This window comes from Musca autumnalis, unplaced genomic scaffold (genome assembly GCF_047663935.1).
Source record: "Musca autumnalis isolate F117 unplaced genomic scaffold, ASM4766393v1 scaffold_3, whole genome shotgun sequence".
In the NCBI taxonomy this organism is placed as follows: Eukaryota; Metazoa; Arthropoda; class Insecta; order Diptera; family Muscidae; genus Musca; species Musca autumnalis.
In genome coordinates, this window is record NW_027411866.1 from 25,274,852 (window position 1) to 25,293,326 (window position 18,475).

An 18,475-nucleotide genomic window follows, 5' to 3' on the forward strand; every position below is an offset into this window, starting at 1 on the left:
GCAGATCTTGCAGCTAAAATGTAAGGAAACCGAAAAATCTACATGTTTTTTAATTACCTACCTATTTTATTTATAAAAATACTGTCTTTTTTAGATAACATTGCTATTTAAAAACTCTAAACGAATTCTTTGGTAACAAATCATGCAATTATTCCTATTATTGCTTCCTTTTCCTTTGTGTTAAACAATACATTTATAAATTTCAACAATTTTGTTTATAACATTTTTATTTATCTTAACATTTAAAATAAAATTACACATTTTTTTAGAGATAAACAAAGATTCATCATAATTATACAAATTCAAAGAGAATGAAAAGATATTTTAACATACCATTTCATATACATATAGATATATAACAAAACTACATACATACATACATATATTTAGAGATGGCAGAAGTTGAAACCGAAAAAAATAATTAAGCTAAATTTTACATGAAAATTAAAAACAAAACAAAGTTTAATTTTAGCTAAAAAAAATCTCTTGTTGTCTATGAGTTCGGCCAGCAGCAAATATTGTCGTTTTAGATGTTAATATTCTCCATAAAACAATTTCAAATTATATGAAAAAAGACTAGATAGATTACCAGAGTAAATCTTTGCAGGTTACAAATAGGATAGAATATAGAAAACCAGAAGGAAGTCTGTAGACTATGGCCGACTTTCGTATTGTCAGTTGTTCTTAAATCGATTTCCCCACTACTGCAATTTCATAAAATGACTCTAGTATGGAACTTTAAGAACCCCTAGTTTCAGGCACAAATACAAAGCAGCCTATCTAAAGAAAGTCCAGCATACCCTTGGTTTTTACAGGTAGACAACTTCTTTTCTATATATAGTTCAAATATTACTCTTTATAGACGAGCAGAATAGTCTTTATGAACTACTTCAAGGAATCTTTATGGACAACCTCTAGGATGTCTTTATAGAATACCTCAAGAACGTCTCTATATACAAACACATAGAAAGATGTTTTGTAGTATACACAAAGTTGATTTTGTTACTACCAATTGCCAAGAGCAGAGCAGCTTTTTGGCAGACTATCACATAGGAGACTTTCCGAACTAAAAAAACTTGAATGGAAAAATATGAAAAACGACAAACCTGCTGTGGAGCACATACATACATATGTATGTTGTATATAAAGGGAGTTAAAATGAGAGATAATCAAGTTGAACACCAGTATGTTTTTGTTGTTGTTGCTTGTATCATGTGCTGCTGGGAAGACATTAAGCTTACTATGACGCAAAAGTAAAGATATTCTTTTAATAATATGACCGTTGAAAAGTGAGGAGTACTCCAAAAAAAGGATCTTATTTCTCCATTATCAAACTAAAGCCAAGCCAAAGCATCTCCCAAAGTAACTCAAAACATGTGAAACAGACCCTCAACCCTCACAACATACACACACTTCCAGTTCTTCAACTCTTTTATCTTCTCAATTTCTTCCCTTCTAATAATTTCAAATAACTACCATAAACTAAACTAAGCAGCTCCCGATTCATAATCAAAACCCAAAAATAGTGAACACCATTTTCGATGTTTTGAACCCAAAAGACTTTCCGATTTCTTTAAGGCCCGCAAAAACTCATACGAATTATAATCGAATTTCTTTAAATGCGTATTAAATTGTTGCTGTTGTACCGGTGTGGCAGGCGGTGAATAGATACCCATCAGATCTCCACTTAGCAAACGGACACATTGTTCCACAATAAATTTGAGTGATGCACGACGATGCAACTCAAACGATTCCCTTTCGCCGTACATATTCTTTTGATCATCACACAAACGCATATCGTGGGCAGCCAAATTACAACAATAAAGGAACGATTTTAAACGGGCTTCACCAATTGCCGCCTGATCAACATCTGGCAGCATAATATTAATAATTTGTGCTGGACACTGGACATCGGCAATTAAATAGTAATTAATTAGCTCTTTAAGATCGCGTAGATGATGCAGTTCTTCCGTGTCATAATATGACATTTGATAGGCAAAGGTTATCAAAATTTGACGATAATGATAGCTGCTATAGTCGCTAATGTGTTTGCGCATGAATTTCTCGGTGCGCATTATTTCGGCTCTTATCAGCATGGGGGCATTGCGCAGCACCCATTGGCGGTGAGACCAGGCATGATAGTTACTCGAACTGCGATCAGCACAGCGTTCACAGATGCCGATCTCGTGATGCCAATCAATGGCATCGTGACCTGGAAAAGGGAACAAAAAAAAACACATTATTAGAAATCAGATTTTGAAACACCAATTTCCACTGCTACTCACTCTGAAATGAATATAACCACCGTCTATAGGCAAATGCCTCATTCGATTTGGGTTTCTTACTGAGAACCAAAGTGGAGAATTTCAATTCACGATTCATTTTTAAACGATTCTTTTGCACCAACTGCCGCCGTATATGCCAAAATGTTGTGACATCAGGATTTATTAGTAGCGCCACATTCAGGTACTTTAACAAATTATCACTTTGTTGAACATAACGTTGCACGGTTTGCTTCTTATAGCCCATCAGCATACGGTGAGCATGGTCGTAGACATGTTTGGCACACCATGATTCCAAACCGAGATTGTGCTCGACATGTATAACAGGGGATTTGTTGCGATTCAGCACTGTTGGTATGATTTCAAAGGAGGATCTGTAAGAAAGTGGACAAAAAGGAAAGAATTAAAGTAAGAAAAAGAAAAGAAAAAAATAAAGAAAAAGGAATAAAGAAAAGGAATAAGGAAAGAAATACAGGAAAAAGGGGTGATGTATGATCTAGAACACAAAGCCGACAAATAAACATCGCAAACCCACGGCAGCGGATTCTTTCGTACCGGATTGACCCGGAACAACACAAAATCATCGTTCCGGCCAGCGGCTGCCACCTCAGTGTACATATGTTTTTGTTTCGTTTTTCTGTGTTGGGAGCAGCATATCCCGGAATGCCTGCTCCGAATTATTTTGGTCCTTGCGGAGACGGAGGTAAACCCAGGACCAATTTATTTGTGCTCAGCAATTTGTCACATTCGCATCTTCACCCATATCCAACCTTCGGTAAGATGCAATAGGTGTCAGGAGTGGGTGCATCTAAGGGGTTGCTCTGAACTTGTTCACGTGAAGGACTACGACAGGGATTATGTTGCTGCATGCTGTGTAAATACAGTCCCCAGTGAGTCGTCATCGGATTACGAAACTCCCTCGTCGTCTGATTATGAGACTCCCCCGCAGTCCCCTCGACAACAACCGCACACGCAGCCTTTAACACCAGCCGTTGTTGTCCCAATCCCGGAAAATGCATTCTTTTTGCAATTTAATTGCAATGGACTCCGAGGTAAGTTCGAGGAAATAGTAGATTTCATGAGTCGGAGGAATATCAAGGTCGCTGCAGTGCAAGAAACCAAGCTCAACAACAACTGTAGCTTACAACGTTGTGATGATTACAACGTGTTAAGGAAGGATCGCACCAGAAGTAGAGGTGGGGGATTAGTAAACCAAACCTATCTCGCTTGAGCCTGTCTCTAATGACCCGTACATTTGGGGTTAGCAGTCAGGTGTGGAACTGCCGAGATGGAGTTGCTGTATCTCAGATTACGTGCCTAACATTAGCCCGCTTTTGGAAGGTCATAATCGTCTGGTCCTGGGAGACTTTAATGCGCATCATGAGATGTGATATTCGGCCCTCGGGAACGACCAGAGAGGTACAGCGCTGGCCGAGCAGATTGACAGCTCTACGTTTTGCACGGTCAATGAGGCCGCCACTACCAGAATTAGAGGAGAGTGTCACAGCTCGCCAGACATAACCATCGTGTCACCTGTCATTCCTATTGGGTGGGAATGGATCGCACCGTGCAAGACATCTGCCCAGTATGCGGCATGGGCCCGCACGATACTAAGCACCTATTCAACTGCCCCGCCAAGCCTATTCATCTGACTCCAGAGGATCTGTGGTTACATCCCATCGAAGTAGCCAACTTCCTGGAACTGGAGATAGACCTAGAGCCAGATTGAACAGGAGAACGAATATACATAATAATAAAACACTGTTACAACAACAACAACATCGTGTCACCTGGTCTGAAAAATGACGCCACCTGGCAACTCGTCATTTCCCTTAGATCAGACCATCCACCCATAATTGTCTCCATTAGCAGACCACCCGATTTCATCACTTCTGAAAGCCGCACGTTCGTCAATCATAGGAAAGCTGATTGGCCGAGTTTCAAAGAGTTCACCAATCACCGCTTCAGAGAACTGTCCAATCCTTCTGATGTTCCGGTAGCGGAAAGGACGTTCAGCAACGTCATCACTGCTGCAGCCGCTCGCCATATCCCTGCTGGTCGAATACCCGAAGTAAGACCAAACTTCCCAGCAGAGGCGACGGGATTAGCAAATGAGCGTGATGAGTGGTGGATGATCGTCGAGGACGATATTCGGGGTTAGCAGTCAGGTGTGGAACTGCCGAGATGGAGTTGCTGTATCTCAGATTACGTGCCTAACATTAGCCCGCTTTTGGAAGGTCATAATCGTCTGGGACTTTAATGCGCATCATGAGATGTGACATTCGGCCCTCGGGAACGACCAGAGAGGTACAGCGCTGGCCGAGCAGATTGACAGCTCTACGTTTTGCACGGTCAATGAGGACGCCGCTACCAGAATTAGAGGAGAGTGTCACAGCTCGCCAGACATAACCATCGTGTCACCTGTCATTCCTATTGGGTGGGAATGGATCGCACCGTGCAAGACATCTGTCCAGTATGCGGCATGGGCCCGCACGATACTAAGCACCTATTCAACTGCCCCGCCAAGCCTATTCATCTGACTCCAGTGGATCTGTGGTTACATCCCATCGAAGTAGCCAACTTCCTGGAACTGGAGATAGACCCAGAGCCAGATTGAACAGGAGAACGAACATACAAACATAATAATAAAACACTGTTACAACAACAACATCGTGTCACCTGGTCTGACAAATGACTTCACCTGGCAACCCGTAATTTCCCTTGGATCAGACCATCTCCCCATAATTGTCTCCATTAGCAGACCACCCGATTTCATCACCTCTGAACGCCACACGTTCGTCAATCATAGGAAAGCTGATTGGCCGAGTTTCAGAGAGTTCACCAATCACCGCTTCAGAGAACTGCCCAATCCTTCTGATGTTCCGGTAGCGGAAAGGACGTTCAGCAACATCATCACTGCTGCAGCCGCTCGCCATATCCCTGCTGGTCGAATACCCGAAATAAGACCAAACTTCCCAGCAGAGGCGACGGGATTAGCAAATGAGCGTGATGAGTGGTGGATGATCGTCGAGGACGATATTCGCACTGTAGGCTGCCAGAGCCTCTGCAACCGCATCAGTGTGAATGTCCCTTAGACCTGCCTGGTATGCACGTTGATCTAGAGGTTCTCTTTTATATCTTTGGACCTCTCTCTCCAGATAATCTCGATAATCCTTCCTAACTTGCCTGAGGGGTTCAGGCATATCCACCAGATGGTGATTTGGGTGGTCTTGCCTATAGCATCCAAGCAAGTACAGCATCGTCAACATCCTGTTGTGTCGACTCACAGGAAGGATCTTTGTCTCCTCATGTAAATGGTCCACTGCAGACATGAGGTGACACCCGGTAGCTGTTCTCAGGGCAGGATTCTGACAGATTTATAGTTTATCCCATTACGTATCACTTACGTTAGCAACCCACGCTGGCGCCGCAAAGCTTACCACAGACCGACCTATCGCGTTGAATGTGGTTAACAAGGTTTCTTTATCCGCACCCCAAGTGCTGCCGGCTAGGGACCTTGTTCCTGTTTCTCAGCTTATCGCAAATAACTGTAGTATGCTGGGACGACCTTTACATGCTATCGAATGTGACCCCTAGGACTTTGGGGTATTTTGAGGTCGGAATAACTGCACCGTCGACCTACACATTCAGTGGGAGCTTCATTTGCGCCGTCCATGTGGTGAACAGTGTGGCTGTTGAGTTAGTGGTGGGTATTTTCATATTCCTCGCGTGGAAAAACTCTACAAGATCAATGAGATAGGCATTTAGCCGCGTACGTAATTAACTCAATGCCGTCGGGAGGCGGTGGAATTGCAAAGAGGTAGAGGTTAAACAGTTCCGGAGATATCACCCCTGCTTGGGGAACTCCCTGCTTCACACTGCGGTGTTTGGACTTCCTGTCTTTGAATTCCACGTATGACTGGCGACCACACAAATAGTTGTTGACCCAGCGTTTCAGACAAGGCCTGATGGTAGTATTCTCGATATCCTCGAAAAGCCTAGCATGGCAGACCGTATCAAACGCTTTGGTCAGATCCAATGCTACCATTACTATTCTGTGACATGGTTTGTCCTGGTTGAGTCCTCGTCCAATATATGTGGAAATGGCGTGCAGTGCTGTTGTGGTAGTATGCTGCTTCCGGAATCCGTGTTGATGATCCGCAACTGGATAACACGTTCTGATGCTGGGGAGAAGTAATGCCTCGAGTATCTTTGCTACTGGCGATAGAAGAGAAATCGGCCTGTTTGACTCACCTCTACTGACATCTTTGCCAGGTTTCAGCAGCGGGACCACTCTACCCATCTTCCAGGCATCGGGAACTATTAGGATGGCTAGCTATAAGTTGAGGACCATGCTTAAATACTCGACTCCTGGGTCATCCAACTGTTTTAGCATCACCATAGAAATTCCGTCAGGTCCAAGCGCTTTGGATGACTTTGCGCCTCGGATAACATCTGCAACATCATATATCGTAAATTGTGGCAGTTCTTCCTCGGCTGGAAGAGATCGCAAACGACGAAAAACACTTCCCACGCCGTAAAACATGACAGATGTCCGTTCGTCTCTCCTACCAGGCTTCGATAGCGCCTTAACCGTTGTCCACAATTTATTACAGCCGGCTCCAATGTTGCAGCACTTCAGATGTTCTAGCCACTTTTTCCGCTTGTGTTTACCGAAAAACACCTCCCTTCGCCCGGTCGCTATCGGGGTGCTCGATAAATTGTCGGCAGAAATAGCCAGCGCAGCTCTTCGAATCTGTTACAGCCACGCCGTTAAACATGACATCCATGTCCGTTCGTCTCTCCTACCAGGGTTCGAGAGCGCCTTAACCGTTGTCCACAATTCATTACAGCCGGCTCCAATGTTGCAGCACTTCAGATGTTCTAGCCACTTTTTCCGCTTGTGTTTGCCGACTAATGTAGTGACTTCCATTGTCAGTTCCCTGACTTTAGGGGTCGTTAGGCTTCGTGCGGCGAAGCTCATCACGCTCATTAGCTAATCCCGTCGCCTCTGCTGGGAAATTTGGTCTTATTTCAGGTATTCGACCAGCAGGAATAAAGCGCGCGTCTGCAGCAGTGATGAAGTCTCGGAATTTCCTCTCTGCTAACCGAACATCAGGCGGATTGGGCAGTTCTCTGAAGCGTTGATTAGTGAACTCTCTGAAACCTTGCCAATCCGCTTTCCCATGATTAATGAAAGTGCGGCGTTCAGAGGTTATGAATTCTGGTGGTCTGTTTATGGAGATGAGAATTGGGACACGATAGATATGTCAGGCGAACTGTGGCAGTCTCCTCTAATCCTGGTGGGTGCGTCCTCGTTCGCAGTGCAGAATGTGGAGCTATCCATTTGCTCAGCCAGATCTGTACCTCTCTGGTCATTCCCTAGGGCTGAATGCCATAACTAATGATGCGCATTGAAGTCCCCCTAGGACCAGCCGGTTATCACCTCGCAACATAGATCTGATGTTAGGCAAATAACGCGGGGCACAGCTATTGACCGGCGTGATATATACATTCAGCAGTTCTATCTCGGCGGTTCCGCACCTTACCGCTACCCCTATACACTCCAAGTATGGGTCCCTAGATCCCCAGCTCAGGCGAGATAGGTCTGTACTAGACAGACTGGTGCAGTAGGAATGTAAGCCCTCCACCCTCACTTCTCGTACGATCCTGGCGAGGAACGTTGTATCCATCACAACTCCGAAGACTGCTGTTGTTGCTCAGCTTCGTTTCCTGGCTCTCCGCGACCATAATATTTCTACGACTCATAAAGTTCACGATCTCATTGATCTTGGTTCGAAGACCATTCGAAGACCAGTTATGCTGCAGGAATGTCACATCCTCGGGAACTGGGACAGCAATACGTGGTGTTAATGGCTGGGGTTGATACTGCTGTCGGGGAGATTGCGGGGGAGTTTCATAATCCGATGATGTTGATGATGAAGACTCACTGGGGTTCATGTTGCTTCAGCACGAAGCAATATAAACCCTGTCGTAATACTACCTCAGGAAGGTTAGGACTGAACAGTTCCTGAAACGCACATATCCTTGGCACCCGTTGCATCTCATTGACACTGACCTATGGTGGATGAGATGTTGACAAACGGTGCAAAACCGTGGCCCGGGGTTACTGTCAATCCGAAGCAGGCATTCCGGGACATGCCGCTCCCAAAATAAAAATAAAGACGAACACGAACAAGTAGTTGCTGAGGAAACGGCCCCTGGCCGAGAAGATGATTCCTAGGGTGAATCCGGTACATAGAACCGGCCGCCGCGGGATTGATTGTTGAGTTGGTCCACTTTTATTAATTTCTTAAAGTATTAGGCGCAATATCCTACCGGCATAGCTAAAAATGCAGTACATAGCCTTCGTTGCGGGTAAGAAACATTCCAGCAGCGAAGGGTCGGCGTTTTGGTATAGACCCCATAAAACGACACCTTTCGATTTTAGACATTTTCCCAATTTTGGCCACAATATGCAACACAGATTTTCGTCCACCAAAATGTGTGGAAAACATGATAAGGAAATCTTTCTACATTTTGGATTTGTGGACTTGTATTGAAGTACACTGACGTAGGGGATGGAAGATACCAAGCAACGGTCCTGACCGGTTTTAATCCCAGGATTTATCTTGGTCCCTCTTTCATCTCAAGTGGACACTGACCTCCCCGTGGTATCACCTGGGGAACTGCCTTTAACACCCGTTAAAGGTAGTGAGCTAACATGTGCCGCGAGTTCTCCTATAAGAACGTTAAAAACTTGGGTTTGGGCGTCGGGCTAGTAACCCTCCCCTAGAAAAAAGCAGCCTACTATGAAAAAACGAAAGAAAAGAAAAACAACCCCCTCTAAAGTTGACGAACCCCGCAAAAGTTTTAAGGACCATGATCTGCGAATCTGCACCTGGAATGTTCGCACTCTTTATAGAGAAGGTGCAGTCTTCGCATTGGCAGATGTACTTGAAAAGTACAAGGCCGATATTACTGCCATACAGGAAATACGATGGATTGGGAAAGGCGTCACAACAACACCTAAAGGTGACGCACTGTATTATAGCTGCCATGACGTAAAGCATGAGTTTGGTTGCGGATTCGTAGTTAGTCGGAGACTAAAACATCTGGTATCCAGCTTCACCCCAGTGAATGAAAGACTTGCTGCAATTCGAATAAAAGCTAAATTCTTCAACATCAGCTTTATTTGCGCTCATGCTCCCACTGAAGAGAAGGACGAACAGACCAAAGATATATTTTACGAGCACTTAGAAGAAACATATGACCGTTGCCCTGCCCATGACATTAAAATCATTCTAGGCGATTTTAATGCCAAAATTGGAAAGGAGAATATCTTTGGCCCAACAGTCGGGCGATTCAGTCTCCACAGTGAAACATCCGACAATGGTATGAGGCTGATAGACTTTGCAGCTGCAAGAAACATGGTAGTTAGCTGTAACAGATTTAAGCATCTCGATATTCATAAGGGCACCTGGCTGTCGCCAGATCAGAAAACTAGAAATCAAATTGATCATGTTGTGATAGATGGAAGACATTCATCGAGCGTGTTGGATGTACGATCGTTCCGAGGCGCAAACATTGATTCGGACCACTACCTTGTTGCAGCAAAGGTACGCACCCGCTTAAACGTAGCAAACAAAGTACGAACAGACACAACACGAAAGTTAGACATCGGTAAGCTGCAATCACAACGGATAGCCACAGCATATTCCACTCAACTAGCCCAATTGCTTAATCAAAGCACTCCTCATCCCGATAACATATCAGCGCAATGGCAAAGCATTGCCCACTCCATGCAAACAGCCGCAAAATCCATACTTGGATACCAGAGGCCTCCACCAAGGAATCCATGGTATGATCAGAAGTGTCGTGCTGCCACCGAAGAGAAAAATGCGGCAAATAGGGCTATTTTACAATCCGTAGCAACGCGTAGCGCACGAGAGAGATACAGGGAGAAAAGGTGAGAGGAGAAACGTCTTTTCCGCAGGAAAAAGAGAGAGATGGAAAAGCGGGAGTGTGAAAAAATCGAGATGTACAGGAGCCAGAATGAAGTCCGAAAATTCTACCAAAGAGTCAAGCATACAGATAGTGTACTCAGGATATGGAAAGAACATTTTTCAAATCTGTTGGTATCCAATAGCAGCGAAGACGAAGATACCACAGTCCCAATCCCAGAAGATGGTATTGAATGTATACCGCCCAGCCAAGATGAGGTAAAGACAGCAATAAATCGGCTGAAGAATAATAAGGCAGCAGGAGCCGATGGCTTGCCAGCCGAGCTGTTCAAAACCGGAGGCAATACGCTGATAAGGTGTATTCATCAGCTAGTTATCGCCATCTGGCAGGAAGAACGAGTACCCTACGATTGGAACCTGAGTATCCTGTGCCCCGTCCACAAGAAGGGAGATAAGACTGTATGCTCTAACTATAGGGGCATAAGTCTACTCCCTATTGCCTACAAGATCGTGTCAGGGATATTGTACGAACGACTAAAGACTATTGGCAACGAGATAATTGGACCATACCAATGCGGCTTTAGACCTGGCAAGTCCACCATTGACCAGATATTTACCCTGAGGCAAATCCTGGAGAAGACCCAAGAGATGCAGATCGACACATATCACCTTTTTGTCGATTATAAAGCCGCATTCGACAGTCCCCTCCGATCAAAGGTATTCCATGCAATGTCTGAATTTGGTATCCCGAAAAGCTCATCCGGCTTTGTAAAATGACTTTAAGTGATACGAGGTCCTCAGTTAAAATAGGAAAGAACCTCTCCGAAGAGTTTGGTACCAAAAGAGGTTTCAGACAAGGTGACAGCCTTTCGTGTGATCTCTTCAACATCCTGCTGGAAAAGGTTATACGAGAGGCAAACGTCAAAAGAAGTGGCACAATCTACACCAATAGTCACATGTTACTTGCTTATGCTGATGATATAGACATCATGGGCCGATCAGTAAAAGAAGTAACTGATACCTTTATAAAGGTCGAAGGAGAATCTGCTAAAGTGGGTCTGACGGTAAACGGTGAGAAGACCAAGTTGATGGTTTCGACGCGCAATGCGTCCATTGAGCTCGGACCGACTGTGGAAGTTGGTTCCTATAATATTGAGGTAGTAAAAGACTTCGTCTACCTCGGCACCTCCGTAAACACAACAAACGACATCAGTTGTGAAATAAAAAGAAGAATTGTATTGGCCAACAGATGCTACTTTGGATTAAGTAAGCAGTTTAAAAACAAAGCCACATCTCGTCAAACAAAAATAACGCTCTACAAAACACTGATACTACCGAAGCCTGGGTACTTGCGCAAGCAGACATGGCAGTGCTTGGTGTGTTTGAGAGAAAAATTCTTCGAAAGATCTACGGACCAATCTGCGTTGACGGTGAATATCGACGTCGCATGAACCACGAGCTGTATCTGCTATACAACGACATCAGTATAGTTAAACGTATCGAGATGCAGCGATTGCGTTGGCTAGGCCATATCATAAGAATGAGCGATGATGAACCCGCTAAAAAGGCGTATGAATACATGCCACATGGCGGTGCACGCAGAATTGGCAGGCCAAGGAATAGATGGCGCAAACAAGTGGATGATGAGATGAAAAGGCGCGGTATTCGAGAAAGCGAAGCACTAAACAGAGAGAATTGGAGATCTTTTCTTAGTTCGGTCTATGGAAAAAGTGTTCTGTAATGGGCCAGCTAAGCAAGTAAGTAATTGAAGCACCTTTAGTTCAGGATTACCTACAACACTAGAGACTCAAAATGTCCTGACAGAATCTTTTATTCATTATTATGATTATTCCACAGTGGTTAGAGAACACTTTACATTTACTTAAGCTTAATGCAAAGTGACATTGAAACGACAGCAGACGTCGCTGGGAGCAGATTAATAAAACGAACACAACAAAGCAGAAGATAAAAATATCATAAATATTTATACGTGTTTGTGTGGAAACATTTGTGGGAAGGTCTGTCCACTACAACAGTAATGCTGAGTAATGAAAAGATGCTATGGGAAATGTGATAAAAAGGTAGGCGCAGTCAGTTGCATAAAGTATTTAAATTAATCGATATTTTCTAGAGGTAGAGATGATGGATGAATAGGAATTTTTAAAATCCTCCCCGGAGAAAAGTTTTATAATGAAAAAAGAACTTTGTAAATAATGCCTATAGCATGTTTATTTATATGTAACTGGAAACATTACGTCAAATAAACTCCAATAAAGGATTTAATCCCGGCAAATATCTCTAAGGTTAACATGACGTTTGAGCCTTCAAACCTTTGAATTTCAAAAACTAAAATTCAAAACGAATTTCTTGGGAATTTCATAAATCTCTCTCACCTCAAATTCTAACAACAAAAATTCTCGATTGATATCAAAATCTATAAATTCCAAACCACAACAAAATGTTCGATAAAAAAAGTATTGAATGCCAGAAGATTTTGTTTTTTTGCTAAAATGCGCCAATAATTTATGCGGTGACAGTAACAACGCAATATAATTGTGTTTTGATGATGTCGGAGACTGGCGGCGGCCGCCACCCTCCTCCAAGAGCGTTTTGTATGTTCAATTGGTGAAACCTATTAAATGTTTTATTTTTTTTCTTACAGAGTGAGCAGCATGTATTTGTATGTTGATTTAAGTTGATCTTGATTTGTTTCAATTGTAACAAGAAATCCTAATAAATTGTAATAAAAACTTGTAGTGAATCTAATAAATTAAACCATTGACCAACTACGGTGAGGCGATATATTGGGGTGTAACGAAACATTGTTAAAAGTTAGCTGACAGATAGCTCTTAAAATGTTTGCATTGGATTATGTTTGAGGGTATACAGTTGCCACTTTATAAGATGGATAAACCATGCCGAATTATGCAACTATTTTTTCTACAAAAGTTCTACTTTGAGAAGCTGAGCCGTAGATGGCAACTGCAAAGCGTTTGCCTACTAACTAGAGCTATCTGGACCGCGAGTTCACAACGTGATGTACGTTTTCTACTTTCTCAGATAAGAACCTGTGTAGTTGCTAAGAAGAGTCTTAAACTAATATTTCTCTCTAATTTCAGCGGAGGTGATATTACGGCTGTAAGAATGGAATGCAGCCACCATATTCTCGTCCATATACATGCCATTCGAGAGCCCTGATCCACCGGGTAATGACGTGGAGAAGCTTGTCAAAGAGATGGGTAGCACTTGCCTCATCATCCTAGGATGTGATGCCAATGCTCACCATTTTCAGTGGGGCAGCAGCGACACAAATGCCAGAGGTGAGTCCGTATTCGATTTTATCTTAAAATATAATCTCAGAATATACAACAGGGGAAATGAATACACTTTTCAAAATAGAATCAGGGGGGAGGTTATAGACATAACCCTCACTAATAAAGACGAATCTATTATCAGTGACTGGAGGGTATCGGAAGAATGCTCCTTTTCGGATCATCGGAAGATACTCTTCCAAGTCTCTGTTAATGGTATTCGACAGCCACCATTTAGAAATCCACGGAAAACCGACTGGAACAAATTCAATGAACTAGTAAGCTCCAAGCTGGGAGTATCACGATACCCCCAAACAGCCACAGAGGTTAATAGTGCAGTGAAGCACGTGACAGAGGTTTTGGTGGACAGCTGTGAGACCGCCTGCCCACTCACTTACCCAGGCAGAAGATGTCAACCGGTCTGGTGGTCGAAAGATCTGGCTAATCTCAGGAAGACTAGCAGAAGGCTCTCTAACAAAGCCAACAAAACGAAGTTGTCCACAGATTGGGGGAACTACAAAGTATCTTTCAATAAGTACAACAGTGAAATAAAGAAGGCTAAACGCAGATCATGGGTCTGCTTTAGCGAGTCTATAGAGGGAGTAAAGGATGTAGCCAGGTTTCGTAGAGTACTGTCGAAGGACCCTAAATCCATCGGCAGTATCAAACGGGATGATGGCACATGGACTAACTCCGGTCTAGAAACTCTGGATCTCCTGGCCAAAACCCACTTTCCCAACTGCATGGATGCACCAGATCGCTCAGCCGATCCACCAATGTGCAACCAAGCCACAGGGGAAGTGAGTGTCATCGAGGAGATTATAAGTCACACCAAGATAGCTTGGGCGATAAACACTTTCAAGCCTTTTAAATCACCTGGTCCAGATAGTATCTTTCCTGCATTGGAGGTGTTGATCCCACACCTGGATCACATTTATAGGGCCTGTCTACGTCTATTGTTCACACCGGCTCTGTGGAGGGAGGTCACGGTGACATACATCCCCAAAGCGGGAAGTCAAGTCACACGCTTCCCAAAGACTACAGACCAATCAGCCTATCTTCCTTTCTATTGAAAACGTTAGAAAGATTGCTTGATCTAGGAATAAGGTCCAAGCTTGAAAACAGTGTTATTAGTCCTGCCCAACACGCCTACATCAAAAGCAGATCGGTGGAGACTGCACTTAATGAAGTCGTTGGTTTAATCGAGAGGAATATGATGGGCTAAAATTATACGTTAGCAGCGTTTCTCGATATAGAAGGCGCCTTTAATAACGTCAAACTCGAATCCATCCACAATTCACTTTTGAACTTAGGTGTTTCCACCACACTGATCAATTGGATCGATGGAATGCTTAGCGGCAGGATAATCAATTCAAATATCGGTGAGACCTCCATTCGGAAGTCTGTCACCAGGGGCACACCACAAGGTGGTGATTAACGAAATACTTAAGGAATTTGACCAACTACGTATAAAGACTGTAGCTTATGCTGATGACGTGGTCATAATGATCACCGGGAAGTTCCCACAAACGCTATCGGAACTCATGCAAGGAGCTTTGGCCAAACTATCAAGATGGGCACACAACAATGGACTTGGAGTGAACCCATCTAAGACAGAACTGGTTCTATTTACGAACAAGAGAAAAGTCAAACCATTCACCCTACCAACGCTGGATAGAGTGGCCCTAAAGCTCTCCCTAGAGGCCAAGTACCTTGGCATTCTCCTGGACCACCAACTAACGTGGAAAAGGAATGTCGAAGAACGTGCCAAGAGAGGCCTTATAGCCCTTTATTCTTGCAAGAACTCTATTGGTAAGAGTTGGGGTTTGAAACCACAGGTCATACACTGGATTTTTACGGCCATAGTTCGCCCCATTCTGACTTATGGTTCATTGGTATGGTGGAATGCACTAAGTAAGACATCCCTTCTCCATAAGATTAATGTCGTTCATAGAGCGGCATCTCTCCTAATTACCGGTGCCATGAAAAGCACTCCACAGGCTGCTCTCAATGTATTACTGGATCTTCATCCGATGAATCTCGTGGTGCAGGAGTTGGCAGCAATGAGAGCTCTCCGACTCAAGGAGTTAAGTTCATGGCGTAACTTCGACTACGGCCATGCTGCTATCTTACGACAATCTGGACTATCAGTGGGATTGGAGGTAATCAGTGACTATATATCACCACAATTACACTTCGACGATATTGAAGTTTGGATACCTGACAGAGAAGCCTGGACCCACAACTCCCCACCTCTACCCGGTATAGAGGTTTATACCGACGGATCCAAGATGGAAAAGGGAACAGGAGCGGGCGTCTACCGCGGTACCCTCAACTTACGGATCTCGTACAAGCTAAGCGAAAATTGTAGCGTCTTCCAAGCCGAAATCTTTGCGGTCACGAAAGCAGCAGAATTGATTAAAAACATGGAAGGGGATATAGCCGGACCGGTGACTATCTATGTGGATAGTCAAGCGGCCCTAAAATCACTTAGATCCCATTCAATCAAATCTGCTGCGGTCTTGCACTGCAGGAAAGCTTTGGAGGCCCTACGATCAATCGTTACCTTGTGCTGGGTCCCGGGGCATTGCGGCATCGAGGGAAATGAAAAGGCGGATGAACTGGCACGTCGCGGATCTGAGTCAAACGACATCGAAATCGATAACTCAATCAGGCCACCCTTGTGTCACTTCTTGCGGTTCCTAGAACAAGCATACAGGGAGAAGGCTGGTCAGATTTGGAATAACGAACCTGGCTGCAAGGTATCAAAGGCAATCTAGCCCAACCTCTCCAAACGGAAGACCACTTCTCTACTCTCTATGAGAAAACCCGACCTAAAACTAATGATTGGAGTTATCTCGGGACACTGCAGGATAAGATCAATGACCTGCAAATGGGATAGAGATGACCCCACGGACTACTGCAGATTATGCGAAGACGAAGAAGAAACTGAGACGATTGAGCACTTATTATGCCGTTGTCCAATGCTCAGGACCAGAAGAATTCAAACAATGGGTGAACATACGTTCTCCCATCTGAGACAACATTCTGCCAAGCCGAGCCGACAACACTGCTTCTTCTTGCCAAGGGTCTGAAGTGGCTTTAACATGAACAAACTACAGCATCTTAATACGGCAAAACCTCCTTACTCGCTCTCTCTTTAAAAATAATTTCTCAATCCGTAGCACTTACTTAATCATTCTCAACTATCTTCTAATTTACTTAATTATTCCTTTTTCTTACTTCTAAACTCGATACCTCCTATGCTATTATTTCTTTCTTTTCTCCTACCCTTACTATAGGATGAACACAATGGACCATAAGGTCTCCGAGTGGAGTGGCTGTCCAACACGACAGCTGCGCGTCCTTTAACCTAACCTACTTTCTCATTACTTTCTAGATTGAAGAGACAGAAGAAGATTGAGAAGAGGCACAGACGTTCGAGTCTTGCAAAGTGCAGGAGTTCCTTGTTGAAGATAAAAAGAAGCCTTCTTCTTGTCGATAATTCAAGATCCTTTTTGGACCTTTGTGGGAACAAAATGCCAAGTTTTTGGCCACCATATTTCAATGGTTAGCACGCCGGCTTTACACCCTGAATATCAAGTTTCGGGCCCCAGACAAGACAATTTCACCATTTGCCAACTTACCATGATCTTTCCTTAGTCACCTGATAAGATCAGACTATGTAACATGTTGTCTTAGGAGATGCTTTGGTTATACTCATCTTTAGTTATTTTCATCGTGTTCAGTTGGCCAAGGCACCCACACTTAGGACAATCCCACGGCAGCGGGTTATTTGTACCGGATTGACCCGGAACTACACAAACTCATTGTTCCGGCCAGCGGCTGCCACCTCAGTGTACATATGTTTGTATTTGTTTCGTTTTTCTGTATTGGGAGCAACATATCCCGGAGTGCCTGCTCCGAATCCTTTTGGTCCTTGCCGGGACGGAGGAAAACCCTCGGTTTGTCACATCCGCATCTTCACCCATATCCAGCCTTCGGTGAGATGCAATAGATGTAAGGAGTGGGTGCATCTAAGGTGTTGCTCTGGACTTGTCCACGTAAGGGACTACAACAGGGACTATGTTGCTGCATGCTGTGTGAATACAGTCCCCAGTGAGTCGTCATCGGATTACGAAACTCCCTCGTCATCTGATTATGAGACTCCCCTGCAGTCCTCTCGACAACAACCGCACATGCAGCCTTTAACACCAGCCGTTGTTGTCCCAATCCCGGAAAATGCATCCTTTTTACAATTGACTCCGAGGTAAGATCGAGGAAATAGTAGATTTCATGAGTCGGAGGAATATCAAGGCACCGCACGGCCAAGCTCAACAACAACTGCAGCTTACAAAGTTGCGATGGTTACAACGTGCTAAGGAAGGATCGCACCAGAAGTGGAGGTGGGGGATTAGCTTTCCTATCGCACCAGTCTGTCCAATACAGACCTATCTCGCTTGAGCCTGTCTCTAATGACCCGTACATGGAATGTATGGGGGTAGCAGTCAGGTGTGGAGCTGCCGAGATAGAGTTGCTGAATGTATACATCCCGCCGAGAAATAGCTGTATCTCAAATTACGTGCCTAACATAAGCCCCCTTTTGGAAGGTCATAATCGTCTGGTCCTGAGGGACTTAAATGCGCATCATGAGATGTGGCATTCGGCCCTCGGAAACGATCAGAGAGGTACAGCGCGGACTGAGCAGATTGACAGCTCTACGTTTTGCACGGTCAATGAGGACGCCCCTACCAGAATTAGAGGAGAGTGTCACAGCTCGTCAGACATAACCATCGTGTCACCTGTCATTCCTATTGGGCGGGAATGGATCGCACCGTGCAAGATGTCTGCTCCAGTATGCGGCATGAGCCCGCACGATACTAAGCACCTATTCAACTGACCCGCCAAGCCTACTCAT

General features: G+C 44.2%; 1 protein-coding gene across 6 annotated transcripts in view; it reads right to left on the reverse strand.

Moving 5' to 3' along the window:
* Positions 1 to 209: 209 nt before the first annotated feature.
* Positions 210 to 18,475, reverse strand: part of temp (protein prenyltransferase alpha subunit repeat-containing protein tempura) — a 32,633-nt gene continuing 14,367 nt past the window's right edge. For all 6 annotated transcript variants that reach the window (XM_073979391.1, XM_073979394.1, XM_073979397.1 and 3 more), the window contains exons 3-4: positions 2,286 to 2,656; positions 210 to 2,212 (exon numbers count right to left, since the gene is read on the reverse strand). In XM_073979391.1, the coding sequence (XP_073835492.1) occupies positions 1,488 to 2,212; positions 2,286 to 2,656 (1,096 nt within the window). In that variant the 3' untranslated portion in view covers positions 210 to 1,487. The remainder of the gene's footprint in view (positions 2,213 to 2,285; positions 2,657 to 18,475) is intronic.